At 39.9% G+C, this 22,969-nt stretch overlaps 1 protein-coding gene across 1 annotated transcript in view; it reads left to right on the plus strand.

The window, feature by feature from the left end:
• Positions 1 to 1,354: 1,354 nt before the first annotated feature.
• The window catches only part of myo9b (myosin IXB), a 56,886-nt gene continuing 35,271 nt past the window's right edge, over positions 1,355 to 22,969 (plus strand). The window contains exons 1-4 of the mRNA XM_022760498.1: positions 1,355 to 1,717; positions 20,992 to 21,212; positions 21,407 to 21,626; positions 22,001 to 22,510. Of these exons, the coding sequence (XP_022616219.1) occupies positions 21,055 to 21,212; positions 21,407 to 21,626; positions 22,001 to 22,510 (888 nt within the window). The 5' untranslated portion in view covers positions 1,355 to 1,717; positions 20,992 to 21,054. The remainder of the gene's footprint in view (positions 1,718 to 20,991; positions 21,213 to 21,406; positions 21,627 to 22,000; positions 22,511 to 22,969) is intronic.

Below are 22,969 nucleotides of genomic sequence, written 5' to 3' on the forward strand. Positions count from 1 at the left end.
ATCAAAGTGAGTCTGCTGGAAGATGCTAAAAAGCTAACAGAAATCATGAAATGTGACAGTATTGTTTTCAACTTTAGAGAATTGTAATTATTTCAGTGGATGGCAAGTATGGCTTAATAAAACATAAATTGGAATAATTCTGTTAAGAATTCTTCACCTTTGTAAAGGTTGGATCATTGATTTTGCAATTCACACTCAAGGCTTTTTGAAATCTCAGTTTCTTTATATAAAATGAATTTATACCAAAATTCACACTGACTTATTGAGGTCTATAACACTTAAAAGAATCATAGTTAAGCAGTTTGCTTAACTCACTTACAATAAAAGTGGAAGACAGTTAAAAATACTGACAGCAACGGTGAAATTGGAAAAACTTGGACAAAACAGAACAAATTTAATGATAGTCAAATCAGAAAATAATTAAATACCACTAAATATGCCATAAACAATAGTTAGACTACAGGCATTTAAAATATGAATTATGTTAGTACAGTACAAAGAAACTGGATTTACAAAAGGGTGGGTTACCTTAAACTTTAAATGGTCCCATGTCAGCAAGAAACAAATATCACAGGTGAAAAATCAACATTAGGTCCCCAGAGAGTACAAAATAATTAATCTAGTAAATATACACAGAGTCCAATAGAGTGAGAGTAACGAGTAAAAAAAGACATAGGCCTTACAATGAGCCAAACAATAGCTAATTTAACAGTTACTTAAAATGTTAGCCTCAGACAACTAGCATTAGTTAGCAGCAAACTGATACAACTAAATTAGGATGTGATAAAGCAACATTCACAAAATCGCTATTATAAAAAGAGCACGTACATATAATTCTGCGATCTATAATATGGTACCTTTATGGGAGTAAATCAAAGATATCTGTCAATATTTGTTTGGTCAAAATGGTGGCTCTAACAATGTCAGTTAAACTGCCATGAATTCTGCCAGTGGTTGTTGGTACTAGCAACAGAATGTTCAACCGAAGCTAACTGCTCGTGGCAGAATACATGAACTAATCTAAAAGGGCACCCAGCTGTTATTTGTGTCTGCTGTAATGTCATTTTTCAACTTAAAGAAATCAAATCTGTGTACATCCCCTGAGTTGGTATGCCTCCTCTTCCAGATGATCTAATGTAATATATCAAGGTCCTTGGGGCCAACCTGTAGTAACCACCACGCAAATCCTGCAGAGGGCGCTGTTCTTTAACAATTGCCCCAAAGCAACAGGGTGCCTTCATTGTATAGAATCTGGCTCTTGCCTTTTTCCTCAACTTTTTTTTTTTCACTGCTCACACTGCTGCTGTTATTTAGGCAGAGAAAGGAAGTAGCGACAGGCTAGCTGGTTAGCCGGTCTGAAACCCACAGTCTGTCAGGAAAGATTGGACTTTTGAGCCTGTTTTATCTCAGAGACTGCTCTTCTTTATTTAATACAAGCGTATAAGTAGGCTTCGGTTTTTTTTGTCGGTTCGTTTTATTTTCTTTCCGCCCCGGTTTGAAACCTTCAAACTGACTCAACTCTAAGCTTTGTCTGTCTGGGGCTCCACCGTTGTTAGCCTGCTTGATGTAAGTCAGTCGTGGTTTCATCAAAGGAGAAGAAAACCCACGAACCGAAAAGTTTCGACTTGATTATCATTTATTTGTTCACCAGTTGGTTGAATCGCGGGGAACGCAGTTAAGGATTACACCGAGACAATGAGAAAATCAGCCGGGAAAGGTACGTTAAATACTATTTGCTTGAGCACTTCGCCTTGTACGAGCCTGTTCTTTAAAGCAGAAGTTTACACGGCTGTGTGATAAATTTGGCCAATAATTTAGTTAATTGTTGTCGACTGATATGGGTTTTAGTTTTATAGCTATCAGACAGTACATTGCCAGAGCTGTTGTAAGAAGTTATGGTTAAGTAGCTAGTCAGTGAATATCTGCGCCTAATTTTAACCCTATCAACGTTAACTGTTCTATTGCAAGTAGTGTTTCATGCCCCATTTTAGCCTGCACAGCCGCCCTGTCTAACTGTAATGATAATAGGTGATAACAGCTTGTCGCCTGTTTGGTCACTGACACACAGTAGCATAGTTGCATCCAGTGTGTGAATGAGCTGAGAATGTAGGCTGACTTGTTGCAGTGCAGTGTCCCCAGGCCTGGAGCATAATGTGGCTAACTTACATGTCAGTGGGTTTTTGTTCGGGGGTCAAGAAGGCTCACTTAGGTTTCAGAAAGATCACCACAACATTGAGTTTGGTGCAGCAGACTCTAAAGTCCTTGTCTAGAAGGGGGTAACTTAAGTTTATCCAAATTACCAGTGTATCATAACTGTTATTATGAGCCCTCCATGGGGCTCAGTTTATGGATGAGTGCAGCCAGTGATGTGAAGCAGTGAAGGTGAAGTAATAAAATACGTTAATAATGAAGAAACATATCTACTTAGAACTGGAAGATAGGGTATAGGTATTGTCTGTAACTTTTATCCTGATAACATGACATAGCTTAAATGTTTTAAAAGTATTTATCCTTGACAACAGACTAGACAGCTGTTTTGCATATAACTGACAACTTTCTGAACTTTTTTGACTGGCTGAGTAATATCAGCAGTGAGTGCCTCTACCTAGTGTTCCTGTCATTGCGCAGTACTATTGATATTACCCACCCCTGGTTTAGGTTGTTATTGTGCAAAACTACTGTCACCTTAGAAATTTAGAGTTCAACAATTAGAACTAGGACTAGGTTTGAAGTCAATATCATGATATTTATAAGGATATTTTCCAGTGTTGATTAATATTACAACATGGCAAATGTATTCAGAATTATATGTGAAATAATTACAGTCATGTTTTGTAGCTGCTTCTTTCATACATTAGCACACTGGCCAAACCTTAACAAAGTCAACCACACAAGCTGCACACTACATGACTAATGTCTGGGTGGTGGAAAAAAGTAATCATACATAGGAACATTAAAATTACACACATATGCACTTCACTTGGAAGTTTCTCTTTCTCTCTCTTTCCCTCTTTCCATTTCTCTCGTTTACTCTGGTCTGACTGCAGTTGTGTTCTTCCAGTGGCCCAAGTAGAAAATTATTTCATCATGCTGCAATAATGTATTAACACTTCCTCCTGTCACACTGGCAGCTCCATGGCTCTCTCAGCCACATGTTGTGACCCAGGCCTTCAGGAATATTACAGTAAGCTGTCAGACTATAGAGTGGGACATTATGAATGTTACCTAGGTAATGGTTAAAGGATGTACAGCAAATGTGTTGTCTGTTGTTATCTGGTGTTGTTATCTGGTAACCCTACAAAACAGCAGTGGGTGGGGCATCAGCTTGTAGTGGGCTGGAATAGTGTTTCATTGTTGTTTTATGGGGAAGTTACTGTTTTTAATTGAATTGAATTTTTAATACTGAGTTCAATTAGTTTTTATTTATATGTTATTTAACTAGTTAGCTAGTTAGTTAGTTTTTAACAGTTTTGAATTAATTTCTAATGAACTAATAATAACCTTAGCATTAACTAGACATTTCTTTACCACAGCATTGACAAATAGTCATTCAAATAACAATAAAAAAACAGTGACAGTGACAACTTGTGGATTAAAAAAAACACACCACAGTTCAGCATTGAATTACAAAGGTTCTGCATTAAATAAAAATGCAAATTAGATCTCATTTAAAAGAGGAGCACATTCAGAGAGCTTTTAAATAAAGTCTTTTAAGACCAAACTCAAGACATTGAGCAGAATGTAGATTGCATTTTAATTTACACAATATATTTGGCCTTGCGTGTTTATTATTTATACCAGAAATTTAATACATGTCAATAGAGCTAATAATAGAGCATCATAGAGTAATACTGTTGAAACACTGTATGTAATGTAATCAATGTCTGTAAAAGTAATTTATATTTAAACCCCCACCGCCACCTTTCTCAGTGGAAATGGGTAAATTGAGTGACAAAAGAGCTGTTGTGGTTGTATGTGTGTGCAGCACCTGTAAGCCTGGCTGTGTAGGGCCTGCCAAGTACACTGTGCCGTGGATCAAGCATCAGCATATTGAATATGATCAAGGTCCCCATCTGTCATATTCAAAATCTAATTAACATCCCAATCCTTCAGAGAAAGCTTAAGAGTCAAATCTCTATTTATCAAAATGCTTCCTGTCTCACAGTTTCAGTTATAGTGACTAATATATTTTTACAAATATATTTTTAAAGGAGGTGAAGGTATGTCAGTGAATACAGATGTTATTCAGACATGAACACATAAGGCTCTCTAAACTAGTAGGAATAGCATCTGAACTGGAGTTGTAATATTATGCAAAATGTGTTGTTTTTTCCCCCACTGAACAGACCTGTCCTGATATCGTCAAAAGATTGCAAACAGAAAACCCCTCAAATTATGTTGCAATACAGCCCATTTTATCCTATACCTCCCTAAACACTCAGGCAGTCCACAGAAAGGCTCACTTCCATGTTTGAAAGAAAAGGGCCATATGGCCCCCTGCTAATGGTTTGTACTCTGCAAGCCCCACTGCAGAGCTGACAGTGGTTGAGGACAAGAAGGGGGAGGGGAAAGGAAGACCAATTACATCTCCAGCTCAGCCTTGAGTTGTAATTGGTCTACACATCCTGGCGGATGTAGTTGTGTGAAACTGCGGATGAAAAGATAATTGCCCTAATCATAGCTGGGCCAATATTTCTCAGAGGAGAGATTCAAGGGTTTCCACGGACCAGGCTTTGATATTCAGCTTCATTGTGTTAATTTTCAGCCATCTCACGTTGTGTGTTATTAAATATTAATTTCCCCACAGATAACACTATTAATCAGTCTTATTTCAGCTCAGCTTTATGTGTTTTGCATTTCCACAGGCGTGTTGGTTGTATCTCTAAAGGCAGTGTCCTGTTCACTGTAATATCTCTGTGTTTTTAATGAATTATTAATTAGTAATAATTAACCTAAATGTTTAAAATGTTTTTTTAAAGGCAACAATGTTGAGGTGTTGGCCTGATGGTTATGAAAGGACATTGGCTTATTTTTACATTGATGTCATGTGAAATTTCATGATCTTAGCACTCTTGTGGTTAGCTTTATATACACATTTTATATATAGCAGATGACTTAAGAGGTGTGGGTGCTGTTGTTGCATTGTAGATAACAAAAGCTACTTTGTGGAGGTTGCAATGGTTCTGCCCCAACAACTCTGTCTAGCATCTATCTTAATTTATGTGGTTTCATGGTTAAATGTGTTGAAGATTTTCTACACTTACATGGAAATGATTCATTTCTCACAACTGTTTGAAGAATCATGAGTGAGGTAAAATAGGTCAAATTGGTACATGTAAAATCTCCTATTTTAAAAGATTAAAAACACACAAAGAATGGGTGCAAAGTGCCCTATTTCATCTATTTGACTAATTTAAAACCTGAAGATGTTGAGGTTATGACCCCGTTCATGTGAGTCCAATATTAGGCTGTTCTTGTGTTACTGTGTGTGACAGAATAAGGACAGAAGAACAGGATGAGCTATGGTGTGCTGTGGCAGCACAGTGATTTTTAATGAGTCCCTTAGCAGCATGTGTTGTCTCTATACGCAGGTGGTGAACTGGGCTAAGATGATGTAGGCTACCTGTGGAATGACGCAGACACCTGCAGTCCCATGATCCTGCAGTACAGCTTCACTGGGTCAGATAGACCTGCTAGCTCAACTATCTTGATGCAAACACAATGTGTTTTTCATCAATTAACTTATCATGTTTTTTTCAAGTGGCGAACAAACTTTAATTATCTCAACAGAAGTTTTTTTTTAGTGTGGACTATAGTAGAAAGAATGCATTGCTGAATACACAGAAATTGCATGGTGACTAAGACATAGATTTTTCATTATGCTACATTATTTTTAAAACATGGACCTGTAAATGTTGAGAAACAAGAGTTGAGATAGCTTGCTGCTACACGAGAGATAGTGAAGGGCTCGTTGCCAACTGCAAGAAAAGTCAGACATGTAGAGGCCTGTATTTCTATTTGCCTGTGGGCTCATCAGGAAGATGTCTGTATCAGTCTATTAGTTAACACTGCTGCTCAAGAATACTAGGATGGGCTAGGCTAGGTGTCATTCTGCCTTTTGTTAACCTGTGATCTGGTTCAGGTGATAATGATATTGTGATATTATAATTTCAGGACAGCAGAATCCAAGATCGCATATCTCTCAGCCGTTGAGAGAGTTTTGTCTTTATATCTCCACATCACAGATGTTGACAGCTGATTGAATGGGATGTGATGGATAAAAACTAAAAAATTCCCATCAATGTCACCTTTTCACTCAGTAAAGAAAGCTGGGTAGGTGTATGGACACAGAAGAAGGGATGAATGGAAATAAGGAGGTCAGAAAGGAGAAATGGGACACCAGTAAGTGCGCATATGCGTGTGCCTTTTGTGTATATACAGTGCGTCAGCTCTTAGTCCAATAATGTGAGAGGAATGCTCCTGGGTCCGCCTTTCTGTGGTGAAAGATGGGGAGAAAAAATAGCCTTGCGCTCTGCAGAAAGCTTCTAACCGAGCTTTGCAGTGTGGATTTGCAATGACCTGTATTTTGTAGAGACTGGACCAGATGAAGAAAGTCTGTGTGAGTAGACGAAAAGAGGCAGAGAGAAAGGGAGAGTGGTGGGGTTTAAAAATCATCAATTCCACAAACTCCTTGGTAACTTTCATTGCGGCAAGCAGAATTTATGGGCTTTATAAATAGATCCAGCTGTAATGATAGGGTATAAGTGAGGAAAAAGCAGTCCGAATGTTTAGGGATGGCCTACTTACAGTGCATTTGTTTGTTGTGCCGTAGTCTTCGTTGCAAGGCCCAAATACATCACGTCAAGATGATTGGGATCAAAGCTTGATTGTGATGATTATGATTGTACCAAACCTCCTTGTTTAGATTCTGATTATAGGCACAGTTATAAGCCCAGCAAAGTTTTAACTAAAATATACAACTAAAGAATTTTCCACAGTGAAGCGAAAAATGGTCTGTCAACACCATAAAAGAAAAGTTTAAACCCTCTTTCGTGCAGATCGAGCACACAGATTTCATATGGCATTTAACAGGTTGAACTCTACTTAAAATATTAAAATATTACATCTTTGTTGCTCATTGTTTTGGGTAGTAACCCTTAGCAGTGTGTACATCATCTTTTGTCTTTCATCACATTCAAATGTATGGAGCGTAAAGTGAGAGGCTTTCAGCTTTTTGACTCATTAGCAGTTCATGTTGAAAGAACAGTTATACTTTTTTGTTTACATGAATGGGAGAGAGCTACTCTCCACTAGTGATATTGATACACGGGTTTTAAATCCAGCAGTGACTCCTGTGGTTGGAGATATCCCAGTGAGAGCCTGCAACTTGTCAGCCAAAAATGAGCAGCAGCCGCACAGGGCCACCAAACAAAAACAATTCAGCTACAACAACACACAGAAACTGTCCGCGATAGATTATGACATATTTTGCAAGATTCTACTTTTTGATTTTCTTGTCAGACACATCTGGAAACTACTCTTTGTTTTTTCAAGTGTAGCATGTTTCATGCATCAATGTTACTACTGGTCAACAACTCAGCCAGCTGTTTCCAAAAAACATTTTTTAAAATTCAGTCCGCTACCCACCCCCTCAGCTGTAGTCACCCTCAGGAAGTGCACTGTGTGTGTGCGTGTGTGTGTGTGTATGTGTGTATATACAGATTGAGTAGTTGATGGCTGTGGTGAGTGCTATAACCTCCCCCTCCATCCTCTCTGCGGTCACTGATCCTGTCCCTTGGCTCTGGATTATGGGCAGAGAAAGGGCACACCCTGAGGCTCAATTTGCTGTTGCGCTTCACCGTGGCCCAGCTCTGAAGGTGACCTCAGACATAGCTAAATAGGGCCAGACTGATGCGCTATGTTGAGTGTATCTATCATTTTTATTTACCCATATGTCTGTCATAATTACATCCTCGTCAGATCCTCCTGCAGTTGTCAGAAAAGTGGCCATAAGAACATTTTGCAGTCTGTTTTTTGGCCAAACCGGACATGCTTGTATTATTGTGATATCTAAAACACTTCCTCCAACAAGCAGATTCGAAACAACCCTCATGTAACTCTTCCCACCTGCTTTATTTTTCTCTTTCGTCAAAACCACAGATGCTCCACAGTTGCCATGTGTAACTGACTGTGAATTGCTTTAAGTAGTTGAGGTTATTTTAGTGAAGTTAAAGAATTACCTTCTGAAAAAACATAAACTCCTGCCTGGATGACAGAGATAAATATGCACATTGTGTGATGACTATGTAATGACCAAGGAAATTAAAGTTCTACCTATGATCTCTATTTGTTTTAACTTATTAAAACACCCTGCATTTGCATTTCCCATACGGGGGAGAAAAGAGATTTAAAGGCTCTATAAAGGGAACGAATCAGTAACTAATCTATTACTTAGTCCACCAAAATCCTCGAAGTTTTAAAGGCATAGGTATATTTGCACAAATTGGGCTGGACTCATTTACATCTTGGTTCAAGAGTCATTGACAAGTTTAAGTAAATAGACCTTAGCGCCATTCCTTACTCCCAGCTTTTGAAATGATGTGAGGAAAAAGTGACTAATCTCAGCCAGGCAAGGCGGTAGAGGTGACAAATCATTCCCATTATATGTGCCAGGGTAGAAGCAAGCCACTGTGTTACAGAGGACACTGGATGTCACATTGTTGGACTAGTGAATACAAGGTCAACATAGAACTACTTGAAGCGCATGTTTGTCACTGTAATTAGTTTTAGGTGTGTAAATGAGTTTATGGTTTTTATTAGACAATAAAATAAAATGTTCTAAGTTCATAACTTATTGTTACTGTGACAATGAGAAAACTCACATTCACAAAAGAGAGTATGGCGTCTACTCCACTTTACTCATATTATTGCTTTGATTATTGTTTGATCAGGTTCTATGTGTTCATGTAAATATAGCCATGAACATAACCTGAAATTTTATAACAATTTGTGTTCAGCATTAGAGTTGAACTCTGTGCGCAGACTGTAGCCCAGTCTCACCACTGGATGCCTGAGGGGCTGTGGAGAGTGACAAGAGAAGTGAAAGAGTAAAATCAAAGCACAAAAGAGAAGAGGGAGGCACAGATGGGGAAAGAGATGGAAAGAAAGAGACAAGCTGAGGGTAGAGGGAAAGAGAGATGGAGCAGGAACAGTAGACCTTGGCTCTATGTTCTGTGTTGGCTGGGCTCTGCTCTGCTATGTTTGTTTTTGCTCTATTTTTACCGTGCAGTCTGACTCTGGTCACTGATGAATGACTCCATATGTAAGTTACATTTCATCTGACAGAAATCATTCAGGATTTCTGGCTAAGGTGAGAGAGGGCGAGTGTTAAAACACATTTAATCCGTGTGGAGGAAAAGAAAGCGACAGTAATAGTTGTCCTTTTTTAGAAAATATCTTCAGTGGTGTTTTCTTTTTAATGAAAATAGTTTTTTTTAAGATACTCATATGACATTGCTCATCATTAGTTTTATTGTTTTCTTCTGTTACTGTACAGTTCACTTGATTTAAAACAATGTAGATGGATAGATTTAGGAAAAGGTTGTCCTAGATGAACAAATTATCCTTTCTAAGATGCTTATCATGGACACGTTGGTGTGTGAATCTGCCAGGCCACCCAAACATCATCAGGACGCACCACACGAATGATGTTTTCAGTGGATTATACTATCTACTCTACATATAATCTTAGATTACGCCTTTCCCCCTTTGTTACTCCTTTTCATTACGCATCAAGCTCTTTGCAGTTATCCCTCCTGCTGCTTTCTGTCCTGCTATTAAGTTCAAACTGAGGCCAAAACATATAAAACGTATAAAATGTTGGATGAGTAATATTACTAACACTGAACTGATTCCCAGTTGGAAGAGCATGGTGTTGGCATTTTAGTGTTTGCGTTTAAGATCAAGATTTTTAGCACCGTATCTGGCTTCCTGGACAATTTTATTTTGCAAGGATCAAAGGAAAGTTGTGTCTCTGTATATGTGTGGCATGTGTAATCGGTGGCAGGGGCAAAGGATTTTAAATAAGTATGAACTTGGTGCAGTGACTATTCTGGTGCTACAATGGAGTCATGTGTTTGGGGAAGTGTTTTTGGAGCAGGCTAGCCCACATGAGTGAGCGTGTACAATAATCCCCTCTGTCTGCCTCCTTCCCCTTGCTTCCTTTTCTCCTCTTCCTGATTTCTGCCTGCAGCTGCCCCACATCTCCAGATGGTGCACTGTATGTTTGTGTGTGTTTGCACATGTATTTTATCACACTCGGGAAGGAAGTGTTTCCTTAACTGGGGACTATCCTTTAATCATCTTTCTTTAAAATGATTGCATAGGCTGTGAGTGGACACAATAACATGAACAGCTGCTCAATGCATCCCAGTACAGTAGTAACTTCCCCAAAGAAAATTACCAATCAACCATTTACAGTACAGTCATGTAAATTCTCAAGAATTTTACCAATCACTACCCCTTTACACGTTGAATAATCCAGCTCTGAATTGTTGTTAGATAGATAGTTGATTTGTCCTTAAGGAGAAAATTCTTTTCCACAGCACAATTAGAATATACAGGTTTATACAGAATCAACTTACTTAATTAATGTTTTCCAACTAAAACAAAATTTTGAGTATGGGGCTGTAAACAACAAAAATGACAGGGTTAATTCAGGTGAGGCTGCAAATATTAATTTCCAACAGTCAATTCTTTTTTCTGAGTAGTCGATCATTTGGTCTGTAAAGTATCAGGAAATTGTGAGAAATGCCAATTACACTCTTCCACATCCCAAATTGACATATTCATTATGCTTAAAACTTGACCAAAACTCAACAATATCTAGTTTATTATCAAAGAACACTAAGGATACCAACATTTTTGTCTTAAAAAGGATTAATCGAAAAACTCTGGCTGATATTTATTTTCTGATGATGATCAACTAACTGATTGACTGGCAAATAATTTCAGCACTAAATCTCTAAAAAAGTTCCCTAATATTTTTCAGCTTAGTGACTATATACTGTTTGCTGAAGATTATGTTATTGCTACGAATATTAATGGCTGAGTTAAATCTGATCAAACATTAAAGAGTTTTACAACTATAAAATGTATTGAGGGATTATATTGTATCATACTGGTGTTTATATGATTTTGTCCCTAACCTAAATGTCTATGATATTAAGGAAGAACATACCAGTCTCTTACATCTTTTCACTGTATTTGTCACTGTTTGTTATCACTGGTCTAAACAAGTTAGTTAGTTAGTTAGTTAGTTAGTTAGTTAGTTAGTAATTAGTCCAGCATGGTTGAAATGACTGGTCCAGAAAACTCTCCTGAATCCACTGTCACCACCAACAAGTAAGGAATCCCAAAACAACCAATCAGACTGAGCAGAGACTTCTGGGTTGCATTAAGTCAGACATGCTGTGGCCTCACAGGTCTGGTGTATTTCATGTGGACGCTGCTGCTTTGAATCTAGAGTTTCAGCTCATCACACTGATTGAAAACATAAATTTCTCTTCACCGTCTTGGTTGCCATGCATCGTCTTATTGCTGCATTAACCTCTGGATGAAAGAACCTTGAGACCTGAGTCTTTGCTAGGCAGATCTTCAAGGCTGTGATATTATTTGAAGAGAATTTGCATGTACATTTGCATGTGAGCATCACTTTGCTCTGTTGCAGCACTCTCCAATAGGTTTGGTGAGTTTGATGAAATACAAAACACTCAATATTTTCTGATTGATTCAAATCTGTTTTCATGGCTTTTCTGCTCTGCTCACTGGGGCTTGTCCTCTAGTCTGACTGACTGGGTGGCAGTATAGTAAAAGGGTATTATATGTAAATCAAAAACACCAGGGCATAGGCTTTTATGGTAAGCAGAGTTCCCTGAAGACTCAATGTCTCTACTCTCCTCGACTCATTGTGGCTTGGCATCTGGACTGTGTTAAAGCAGCAGTGCCAAATGTTAGGCGGTGGGGAGCAGAAGGGGGTGGCCAGCAGGGGGTTGAAGGGGAGGCATTGGAGGGCAGCGTTGGGGGTGGAGGGGATTCTGTGAAAGACAGTGGTATGACAGGAGAGACGGACAGAAAGAGGCACAGTTAAGGAAGCAGTTAAAAACACAGCGTTACAGAGGAGGCATATGGGTGGCAAGACACGGGGGAGTAGTGTAAGGCTGTACCTGGGCCTCTTGGATTACTGACCTGCTGTGAAATGTACATAAAGTAGGAGTTCATAAATCTGTGGCTGAAACTAATGTTGGATTGCCTCAAGCAACTGCAGAACGGGCTGACACATGGAGGCCTTAGAGGAGTGATACAGCCATGATTTCAAGTTGTTTTGAATTAGGTTGTCCCATTTGTTTGCAGTCAGCCCCAGCTGTTGAAGTTTACCCCTCTCGCTTGACTTGGAATGATCTGCATGTGATATGGGGGTCAAACCTACCTTCGAGGGATGTCAAAAGAATAGCAATGTGCTGTTTGTCAATACATGAGTCAGACACGTGATATTGGGAATGGTGGATCAATCCAGTGCACTCAGATGACCATGGTATAATTGATTACCACTGTCCATCACAGTTATGGTAATTTATTGTGACAGACAGCTGGCTAGTTTGAGCTTAGTTATTGTTTGGAAAACCAAGTAGTCACTGTGATCGGGGAGATAAAATTATATTGTTCAACTCAGTTTGGTTTGAATTTACAATCTCTGATAATGTCTTTATCTGCTTTATGTGTTCTTTTTCCCGCATCTTATTTGCAGCAGAGAAGAGGATTTTGACCATGAGCTTGGGCTCCATATTGAATGAATAGGGTAATATCAACAAGTCAAAGACTGGATCCCTGCGGCTCCTCTCTCCTTTATCCTCTTCTTTAGACGGAGGCAGCAGATGCTCCTCAGCTCTGGTTTTATTGTTTGTGGCTGGCCAGCCTGGGAGCTGACTTAAAGACAGGGGGGAGGAGATGAGCTTTTAGTGCCCTTTTTTTCTTCTTTTTCCTTCACTCTCTCCTCACAGTTCTCTCTCTATCTGCGTTTGTCTTGAGCCCAGTTGGTGTCTGCTGGATGAGTTAATTCCCTGATTGAGGTTTTGGTCCCTTTAGACAAAAGGCTGCATCTTTCAATAGGCCACATGGCTCAAGTGGGAGGGCTCTGATCTATTCACAGCCATTTTGGGTGCATCTGCACTTCCTATTGAGGCTCAACCCAGAGGCTGATTTACCACCACTCAGCAGCAACAGGAGCAATCTCTCTATCACACAGGTCCTGAGTGCATTTATGAATCCTAAGAGAATACACACACACTTACATGGGCTGAAAGCCACAGGGAGTGCATACACACACACACACACACACACACACACACACACACACAGTGAATCTGTACTTCCTAATGCTTCTCATTGTGCCCAGAGGACAATACAGCCCGCTTTGGCAAAGAGCCAGGCCCTCTCTTCTCCATTAGGTCATGCAGAGAGAGTTGTAGTGGTGATGGATACTTCAGTGGCCCAATCTCCACTTTCCATGGGGAGAGGACTGGAGCTTGGTCTACATCATTGTAGCTGTGCACACAGATGTACCCTGGAAAGAGTGAAGGTAGACCCTGGGATTTTGAAATGTTTGAAATTTAGTGTAAAAACAGAATGATTGCGTTTAACTTGAACACAGATGTTCAAATGGTTAACCTCCTCAGCCCCACAAAGCCTTTGGCTGGTCCATCATTACAAGCACATGTTGTTGGAACAAGCGTAGTCTAAACCCACAGAGCTTTATTTAAATTCTAGTCATGGTCTCAAGTTTTCCAAGGATATCAGAAGTATAAAAAAAATGGTAGATTGGATTTGAACGATTCATTTATCAAAAAGAAATGGCTTCAACAAAGTCCTGGAACAAGCTATATAGGACATAATATGATTGTGATATTTGTACAAATGTGTATTTCACTTTGAAGTTACTTGAGGAGGAAGAATAATAGTAATATTAGTACTGTCTCTACACTTACACCTAACTTGCTCATCCTTAGTGAGTCAGACTCAGAAATGTCTTCTTTACGGGGAGTGTAGCCTTGAATTTACTCATTGCTCTTGTCAGTACAGGACAGCGTCCTCCAGAACAAAGTAGAAGAGATTTCTATTGCCTTTTTTGTTTTTGTTATATTTCCATTAGAAATACTGAAGATACTACAAGCGTCTAGTATGCATCCATACTGCTATTGAAACCTTATGGAGTTGCCAATGAAACCCTTACTTACTCCTCTTTATCCTCTTGCCTTTTTCCTCTTTTTTTCCTCGGTATGTCATTTGTCTGACTATGACTTGGTAACGCACCTAATCCTTTTTTGGCTGGATCACAATAGCACTAATCACGAATGTCTGTGAGTGACTGACTGATTGACTGAGTGAGTGAGCGATCATATTTCCACCATTGGTCAGTGCAGTGCCATGTGACTGAGTTGGAGTTTCCCCATTGGTCGTTGCTCTTTCAAAATGAATTGGTGCAGACAAGTTCTATAAGGCAGGCGTTAACAGCTGAATATATACCTATTATATGGCTGGACCGTGCATGGATGCCTATCATGGGCTTAGGGCCAGGGTGGCAAGGTGACTGCTACTGAAAGTGGCTGTTTACAGCGCTTCCATAACAGTTTTCAACTACGTCCTCAATGTCACGCATTGACCATACACGTTCCAACCCCATACTAGGTTTGGCCTTCTTAAATTTGTCTTTGTTGATTTTATTGTATTTAAATGTTTTGGAATTTGATTTGACAATCCATGCCCTCTCATCTATAAAACTTTGATATACATGGCTGTAGCTTAGGTAGTTTACCATAAATCACAAGGGTTGGTGGTTCAATCCTCAGCTTTCCCCGTTTACAGTGTCTTCTCCTTGAGCAAGACATTGAACCTTAAATTTCTTCCAATGTGCATCTGTGTAGCTGCCTAATTAATTGTAATAGTATTCTTATAGAGCTGCAAGTAACAATTTCTTTATTCATTCATACTAAAAGAAAAGCAGCAAATCCTCACATTTACATTGAAAAAAAGAAAGAAAATATTTAAATGATTAATTGAATAATAGAGTAATCAATGCATTTTTTTTTTAGCTCTAGTAGTACATAATTTATCACGGGTCATCTACTACTTGTCCTCTGTCTGTCACATAATTGTACAATTAGGTAAATATTGTGCAGATAAACCAAACAGAATAATTTAATGTCCACATCTAAAGATACTGTACATAAACATTGGTGGAAATGTAAACTGTCTATGAAATAGTTTAAAGTTGTAGTTTGCTTTACAGTTTTAGAAAAAGTTAGGGACTATAACAGCCTTCCGTGTCCCCCTAACTGCTGCTGCTATTGTCATGTCAGTGGCTAGTTAAGCGCATGTTGGGAGCTGCTTGTAGCCCTGACTCATGAGATTTAGTCCTCTGTGACGCTGAAAAGGAATGCAGAGAGTCACCATATCTTTTCTCCACACACTGTTGACATCATAACTTGCTTCCTTTTGGTTCACCTCTTTCTATGTGTGTGTATTAGAGTGTGAGACATACAATTATGGAGAGATGCGAGGAGTGAGGAAGAGAATTGACATTAGTGAGAAGCAGAGGGAATATTCCAGTTTGAAGTTCATTGACCCTGTATGTGTCACTCGGTCATTCACTTCCTGCCAGATCATAGTCAGTGGTGTTTCAGCACTGACTGGCTGCTCTGTTTACGCAGTGTATGTGTATGAGTGTGAGTGTGTGCCAGTCTTGGGAGGTCCATTAGGAAGAAAATGTAGTGTCTGTAGCACAGACTAAGAGCATAACACTCAAGGCTTTCACACATCTCTAAGTGATATCATAAACACTATAACAACTGGCCATATAAAGGCAAAATATTTCTTTTTCTCTCTCCACTAATTGGCACTGTAGACTTACTATTGCTCCTCCTCTTCCTTCGTCCTCTCTGGGTGGACCTTTTCACTATTTCTTTGAGGGTGGATGAGGAAGATAGAGTAGGAGCTGGGAGAAAGGAGAGAGCGAGTAAGACCCTGTTTGGCTTAATTCACTCTGTCAGTGATTGTCAAACAAATCCCTCTCTCACTGTCATTTCAGCTTCAGTTATAATGAAGTTAGAAGAGTGCTTCTTTTATGCAGCTGTTTTTTTTCTCCTTCTCCTTATTTGGCAGTGGGGTACGTGTACACAATTGCTCTTTTAAAATTGTGCCCATCCGAATTATAGCATATACAATGGGCCATAACTTTGTTGTGGTCATACCATGGCTCAGTGAGATATTGACCCCCAGACAACTGTGTTTGATAGTTCCCTTGCCGCAGAGGATTGAAAATCAGTGCAGCAGGCTGGACATACGAATATGTGTGGTCTAAGAGAAAAATTAACGAGGAGAAAAAAACTAAACCCCATTTCTCAATATGTGGTGTTAATTGTACTCAATTCAATTTCTGTTGTGTTGGTAAAGCAGCTGAGTAACATTTCTTACATCTATTTTCCTGATGAGTGTACAGTGGAATTAATTTACTGAAAGCCTATTCTCTCTGACTGGATAATTAGGGGTTAGGTGGGATGAAGTTAACAGGGATGAGTGGTGCCTCTTTTAAAAACGTCTGGTTTAAGGAGCTTGTTAGCTGTTAATGCCTCCTCCTGTCCACAGGAGCTAAAGGGCCCCTCTCTACCCTCAGCTGTAGTGCTGTGCTCTAGTGTCTCCCATCCGCCCCCAATAAGCAAGTAAAGTGCCAGGCTAAGCCTCCGCAGAGCAGACAACCCTGGGTCTTATCTGTGGAATGCTGGGCATCCTCACAGAGGATCTCCTCTGCACGCAGGAAGCTGTATTATCTCAAAGCCTCCGTCTCCTTTGATTGTCCCCTGGGACCTCCCTCTTTTCTGTCTCACTTTTAGATGTTTACCTTTCTCACTCTCTGCCTCTCCCCCTGCCTTCTTCTCATTTTCTTTGTTCGATTTTCTCTCTGTCACTACCTTTTTTATTCCAGCTTTTTTTTCTCTCTGCACAGCCACACAAATTGAGATGAAATGCTTTATGTTGTACACACAGATACTGTAGCTTTGTGTTGTGCTCTTTTGAAACTAGTTGAGAGAGCAGCTCAGGAGTTAAAGGGACGGATTTAAACCAGACAGAGCCCATGATGGAGGATAATGATGATGCTGTCTTTTGTGGTCTCTGCAGTTTTGCATGCCTTGGCATTTTACTGGCTTGCATGTTTTTGGGACTGTGGTCAGCTAGCTTGGCAAAAGTACAAGCTCATGAGTCTCAAGTTGCTCTATTTTTCCTCTAATTCTCTCCTCTGACCTAAATGATTCCAAAGTTGGCTTTGTCAAGATATCCCTGTTGTTCAGTTTTGTATTTGATTTACTTATAGCATGTAGTTAACTTTGGATGTTTTAAACAATAATTTCCTGTCAATGCTTTTGATGAGTAATTACAAACAGAAACTTATAAAGATTGATAAGGCTCATGCATCATAGAGGCAAAAGGGAAACAGTATCTGAAACAGGCTTGGACAATGCAAAAGGATCAATTAAGGCCAATCCAGATATAGTGGGTAGATAGATGCAACCAGTTATTAGCAGCACTGTGTGGTTTTGTGTGGTATCTGTTGTTGGTTAAGTTAGGAGCTTATTCCTTTGGAAGATAGAAACTGTTGGTTGAGAGTGTGTAGGATTATTATTTAATTGTCAAAAATTCCTGTGGTTAAACTGTAGAGGAATACACAAAACATTATCTTTGCCACCAACACTCAACTTCATATTTTTTCACACGATTGAAATGAGCTGTCCTCTTATCTGAGCTAAAAGGTCAATTTGTAAAATGGTTTACGATAACTACACAGAACATATGCCTACAATAGGTTATATCAGTCACTGGAAAGTTTGACTTGAAACTTGAAACTTTGTAATGGAGAAATGGAGAACTTGATTTCATAATGCATGTAAACGTCTGCGAGACCCTCTTTTCCCTGGGCCTGCTTATTTTGGGCATATCTCAGACTATAACATTTCTTATTTTTCAGGTTGAGAAAATAAACTGTCTCTGCTTGAATGATAAAAGTGATAAACTGTAGGCTTACAGGACTCGACCCTGGATCAGGTTACCAAAGCAGTGCAGTCTGCCTGCCACACAGTGATTTAAACCAGGTTCCTGTTTCCCAAGGGGGGCTTACAGTTTACACAGCATGCATTACTGATGCAAAGCCACACTACATGATCCATCATTAGAACAAACTTTACCCAGCTGCTGCACATGCAACTATAGATCACTATTCTGCATTAATTTTTGTTACACAGAGCATTAACCTGGATCGTATTCCTTTGGCTGTGGTCCAGTTTGATGTTAGACTGAATCAGAACTGAAATACCTCAGCACTACTTCAAAGAGTTGACTTGAAACCGATCAGAGGTGTTGGCCAGGCTTTCTGTTTAACAGTGGTGACGTAAAACTGTCATCATGTCAGTCTGGCAAAGTAACCACAGCAACCGACACTGTCAGTAATTTTGGTGTGGGGTAAAGTGAACCCAGTTATACAAAGAAGTATGGTTGTACAATAATTTGAGTGAAAATTACAGAGCAGTTGGTTTTGTACAGACACTAACTACTGCACAGTAGATGGTGGTGTGGAAAGCTGTTACACTTTGTTTCTGCAGATATCTATATACAGAATACCTATATGGTTATAAATCAGTATTTTTTAAGTATAGTTTTCTTTGCGCCAAGAACACGAGACCGTTTAGCATTTAGCAGATTTTATTGATTAATGCACTACCAACCAAAACGGAGGTAGAGTGATTGATTTGAATGACTTAACTATCAGATATGCATGGCACATTGCCCATCTCTCCTTTTAAACAGTGTCATAGTTACATCACAGAGGTTTAAAGAATTGGTGCCCGACCTTGATGACTCCGGTGTGTTTTATGACATGAATGCCAGCCTTGTGATTCATCAGTACGACGTTCGTCCTTTAGTTAATTTTAATTTAGTTCATAAAGGAGTCTGGTACATCCTCAAGGCAGCTTCACCTCAGTGAGGAAAACAGTGATATCCATAGTAAGGACTGAACAAACCTCTACTTTGTTCTCAGTTAATGGTCTGCTCAGGGCTCTGTGATGTTTTAAGACTTTTTGCATTGGGACTTTGCCAGGAAGAGAAAATTGAATTATTCTTGGATGGAGAGATGAGTTGTTGTGGTGAGGAGTTGCTAAACACTTTATCCTGCTGCTGAGATCTACGTCATACATCACTGTAGGTGTCTTGTGTGAGAGTGAATAGTGTGCAGTCATTAGACTATTTGTGGTTTACCCTAAGTGTTCTCTGTTTTTGTGTCTTGGTTGCTATCATTGAGCGGAAGGGTTCAATTTCTTTGCAGCATCTGCAGCTGCAACGTACGGTAAAGTATCAGTGGCAAAGTTATGTACATGATGTGATAACAATGTGCTGCGGTGTTATGAAATACCAGTCATCGCACGTCTGGAACCTGTACACAGGCTCATGTACATTCTAGAGATATAGGAATACAACTCTTTATTTATTTTTTTGTAAATGGAAGTACAGTTTAATTTCATTTGACCTACTCTGATGACAGAAGTGTATTTTTAGAAAAACCACAAACTGGAAATAGGCTGTATTAACTCAATTTAACCACTGGCTTTCTCTCAGTCAAATACCAAATATTAAAATATGGCAAACAATTTCTGTTTTGGCATCAGCTGAGAAAAGTGCTGTTTTAGAAGGTTAGCTTTCCCTGTTTATTGAACTAAAGATCAAGATGTTTAGGTATTACTTTAAGCATATTATGGATGAGATGAGACGTGGCTGCAGACAGACAATTTAGGCCCTGACTCAGGTATCTTGAGTGATTATTCTCCTTCTTGTTATATCGCAGGTACTGCTATAATAATGTTTTTTTCCAACTAGTTTTGCCCATGTAATAATTTTGTTTGATTTGTCAGCCACAGGGATGGACAGCGCTTGCATTATAACCTTTAAAATGATAAGCAGTGTCCCAGTAGTTTAAAACACTCATGGTTTTTTTTGTCTAATCTCTGAGTCCGTTCTGGAATCAAAGTAGGCCTATAGACATCCCTTGATGTATGGCGCTTTTTAAGAATTAAGTGAAGGCCTAGAATAAAAAAATTTTTACAACACACTTGTCTTCGTTCCACAACATGAAGTGCTGCTGAAGTGATTTCTCCCCTTATAGCCTATGATTTCTCACTTGATTTCTCTTCTGATAGTTCAGAATCATTTCACTGGTGACTGGTAAACGTTTCTTATCCAGAAGAAGTTTTTATTGCCAGAGAGTTTTAACATCTTTTTTTTATGAACCGCTGATTACAGGGGAAGAGGCTTAGGCAATACATAACTTGATAGGACATCGGCCTCAAAGATGATCTGTTGCTTATTTATAAGGCCTGTCTCCGATCAAACTGTTACATTTGCTTGCCTAAGCCTCTTTTCTAGGGTAATCAGAGACACATCTCTGTAGCAGAGTTGCATTATGTGCAGGCTCTAAAATGCTGAGGGTCAGATACCAAGGATGAGCTTCCCATGTGGTTTTAGGCTTTGTTTGAAAATCAACTATTTTGTTTGAATTTTAAAATGGTTGCTCAGAGCTGCAATGACGCCTTGTTTAGGCTTTTAGAAAGCTGTAATTCTGTATATTGGAAACCATTCACAATCTAGGCTGTCTTACTGTGTTTCTACTGGCAATACACCAGTGCTGAGTGTTTATTAGAATAGGATAGATAATTGTTGGCATGACAGTCAGTCCTCTCCCTTTTATCCCAGATGTTTTAACTATAAACTGACTTGTGTTTCCCTTTATTATGTTCCTGTGTGAATATTCAAATTTGTCAGACTGATAATGGTTATCGGTGTTCGTTATAAAAGTGAAAGTAAACTGTCATGGATTGATCAACCTGTCATTTTCAGGTGCTCCGTGGTGAGAGGGAAGCAGTGGGTGCGGCATGCTGAGGCCACTCCCCCGGGCTCAGGATGAGTGTCAGAGATGGCGCTGCCACCATGGCAACGAATGCAGGTGGAGGAGGAGGGGGAGGTGGACCAGCTAACCCTAACGATCATGATGGCCGCTCATACATGCTCCAGATCTACCCACGGCTGGCCTGCCAGCCCTCCACCTGCTGCAACCTAAGGTGAGTGTTCCACAATGTTACTGCTAGAGAATGTTAAATTAGTATCAATAGTTTATTTTTTAGCTATGATGTTGTTGAAAAAGATCAGAGGACTTCATATGAAACTCTACATTTTTATGTAGCGTTCCAAATTTATTAGATAAAGGAACTGTTGTAAGTCAGTCAGTTAGTAATTATTTTTATCTACTCTTCAGAGTGCAGAAGGATGCAACAGCTGCTTCTGTAATCTCGGACGCTGCCACGGCACTGGGGCTGGACCCCGGCCGCCTGTATGTGCTGGCAGAGGTGAAGGAATCTGGTGGAGAAGAGTGGGTGCTAGAGGCGGGAGACCTGCCGGTACAGAGGTTTCTGCTGTGGCCTCGGAAAGCCCAGGAGCAACACCCTCAGAACCTTGGCTTTTACTTCTTACTACAGGTAGAGTTGACAGCACTCATTTCACTTTGCTGTCAGACATGGTGGATGTGGACCACAAAGAGAAGTCCTACCACAGTCTGACTATTGCATTCTGCTTCCTCCTGCTCTCTCTTCCTCTTTGTTGCCATTTCAGTGAGAAACAAAAAGAAGTAGTCAACCTAGGTAACATAAACTAACAAAAAAATTAAACTAAATTTGCTACATGCAAAATGTTTCCCAATGTCTTTTCAACCTTCTTAGCACAATATATAACAGGAGCATGTGTAAGATCGGTATCATTTGGGCTTGTCCCAGAATATTTCACCCATCTCAGAAAGACTGTGTGTGCAATTAACTGTTTCACAATCTTTTTTCCTTTCCGTTCCCTGATCCAGGAGAGGAACCATGATGGCTCTATCCATTATGTCCACCTCCCATCTGTATACACAGAGCAGGAGGCACAGCGGCTAGCTGCCAGAGGCTTCCTTCCACCTCCGCAGGATGACTTTGCAGACCTCTGCAACCTCCCCGTCCTCAATGAGGACAGGATATTAAATAACCTGCGCACACGCTTTTACAAGAAAAAGATCTACACCTATGCAGGCAGCATCCTCATCGCCATTAACCCCTTCAAGTTCCTGCCCATCTACAACCCAAAGTATGTCAAGATGTACGAGAACCACCAGCTGGGCAAACTGGAGCCTCATATTTTTGCTATCGCAGATGTGGCCTACTATGCCATGCTCAGGAAGAGGGTCAACCAGTGCATTGTCATCTCTGGGGAAAGTGGATCAGGCAAGACCCAGAGTACCAACTTCCTGATCCACTGTCTGACTGCGCTCAGCCAGAAGGGCTATGCCAGCGGGGTGGAGAGGACCATACTGGGGGCTGGACCAGTCCTGGAGGTAAGATGCTAATTATGTGACAGTAGGGTTGAGAAAAAAAAATTTCTGTGTCTACACCACCAGTCATTTTGGCTCACTATCAGTCCATCTTGAGGTATTTGGCTGGACTGCAACAGCTGGGCCAGACCTATAACTGAGAATGTCACTGACTGACTGACTGACTGACTGACTGACTGACTGACTGACTGACTGACTGACTGACTGACTGACTGACTGACTGACTGACTGACTGACTGACTGACTGACTGACTGACTGACTGACTGACTGATGAAGTTTTGGTCGGCAGGCCGACTGTCAGTTTCCCCCTTGGCCTTTGCTCTTTCAAAATGATTTGGCATGAACAGTCTCTTACGTCAACAGGAGGGTGTTTACAGGCAATGTTGCTAACTTAACTTTTTGGACAAAACTTTGCTACTTTCTGTTGAAGAGAGTTGCTAGTATTGCCACGCAAAGTAGAG

This window comes from Seriola dumerili, unplaced genomic scaffold (genome assembly GCF_002260705.1).
Source record: "Seriola dumerili isolate Sdu_G_001 unplaced genomic scaffold, Sdu_1.0 BDQW01000002.1, whole genome shotgun sequence".
In the NCBI taxonomy this organism is placed as follows: Eukaryota; Metazoa; Chordata; class Actinopteri; order Carangiformes; family Carangidae; genus Seriola; species Seriola dumerili.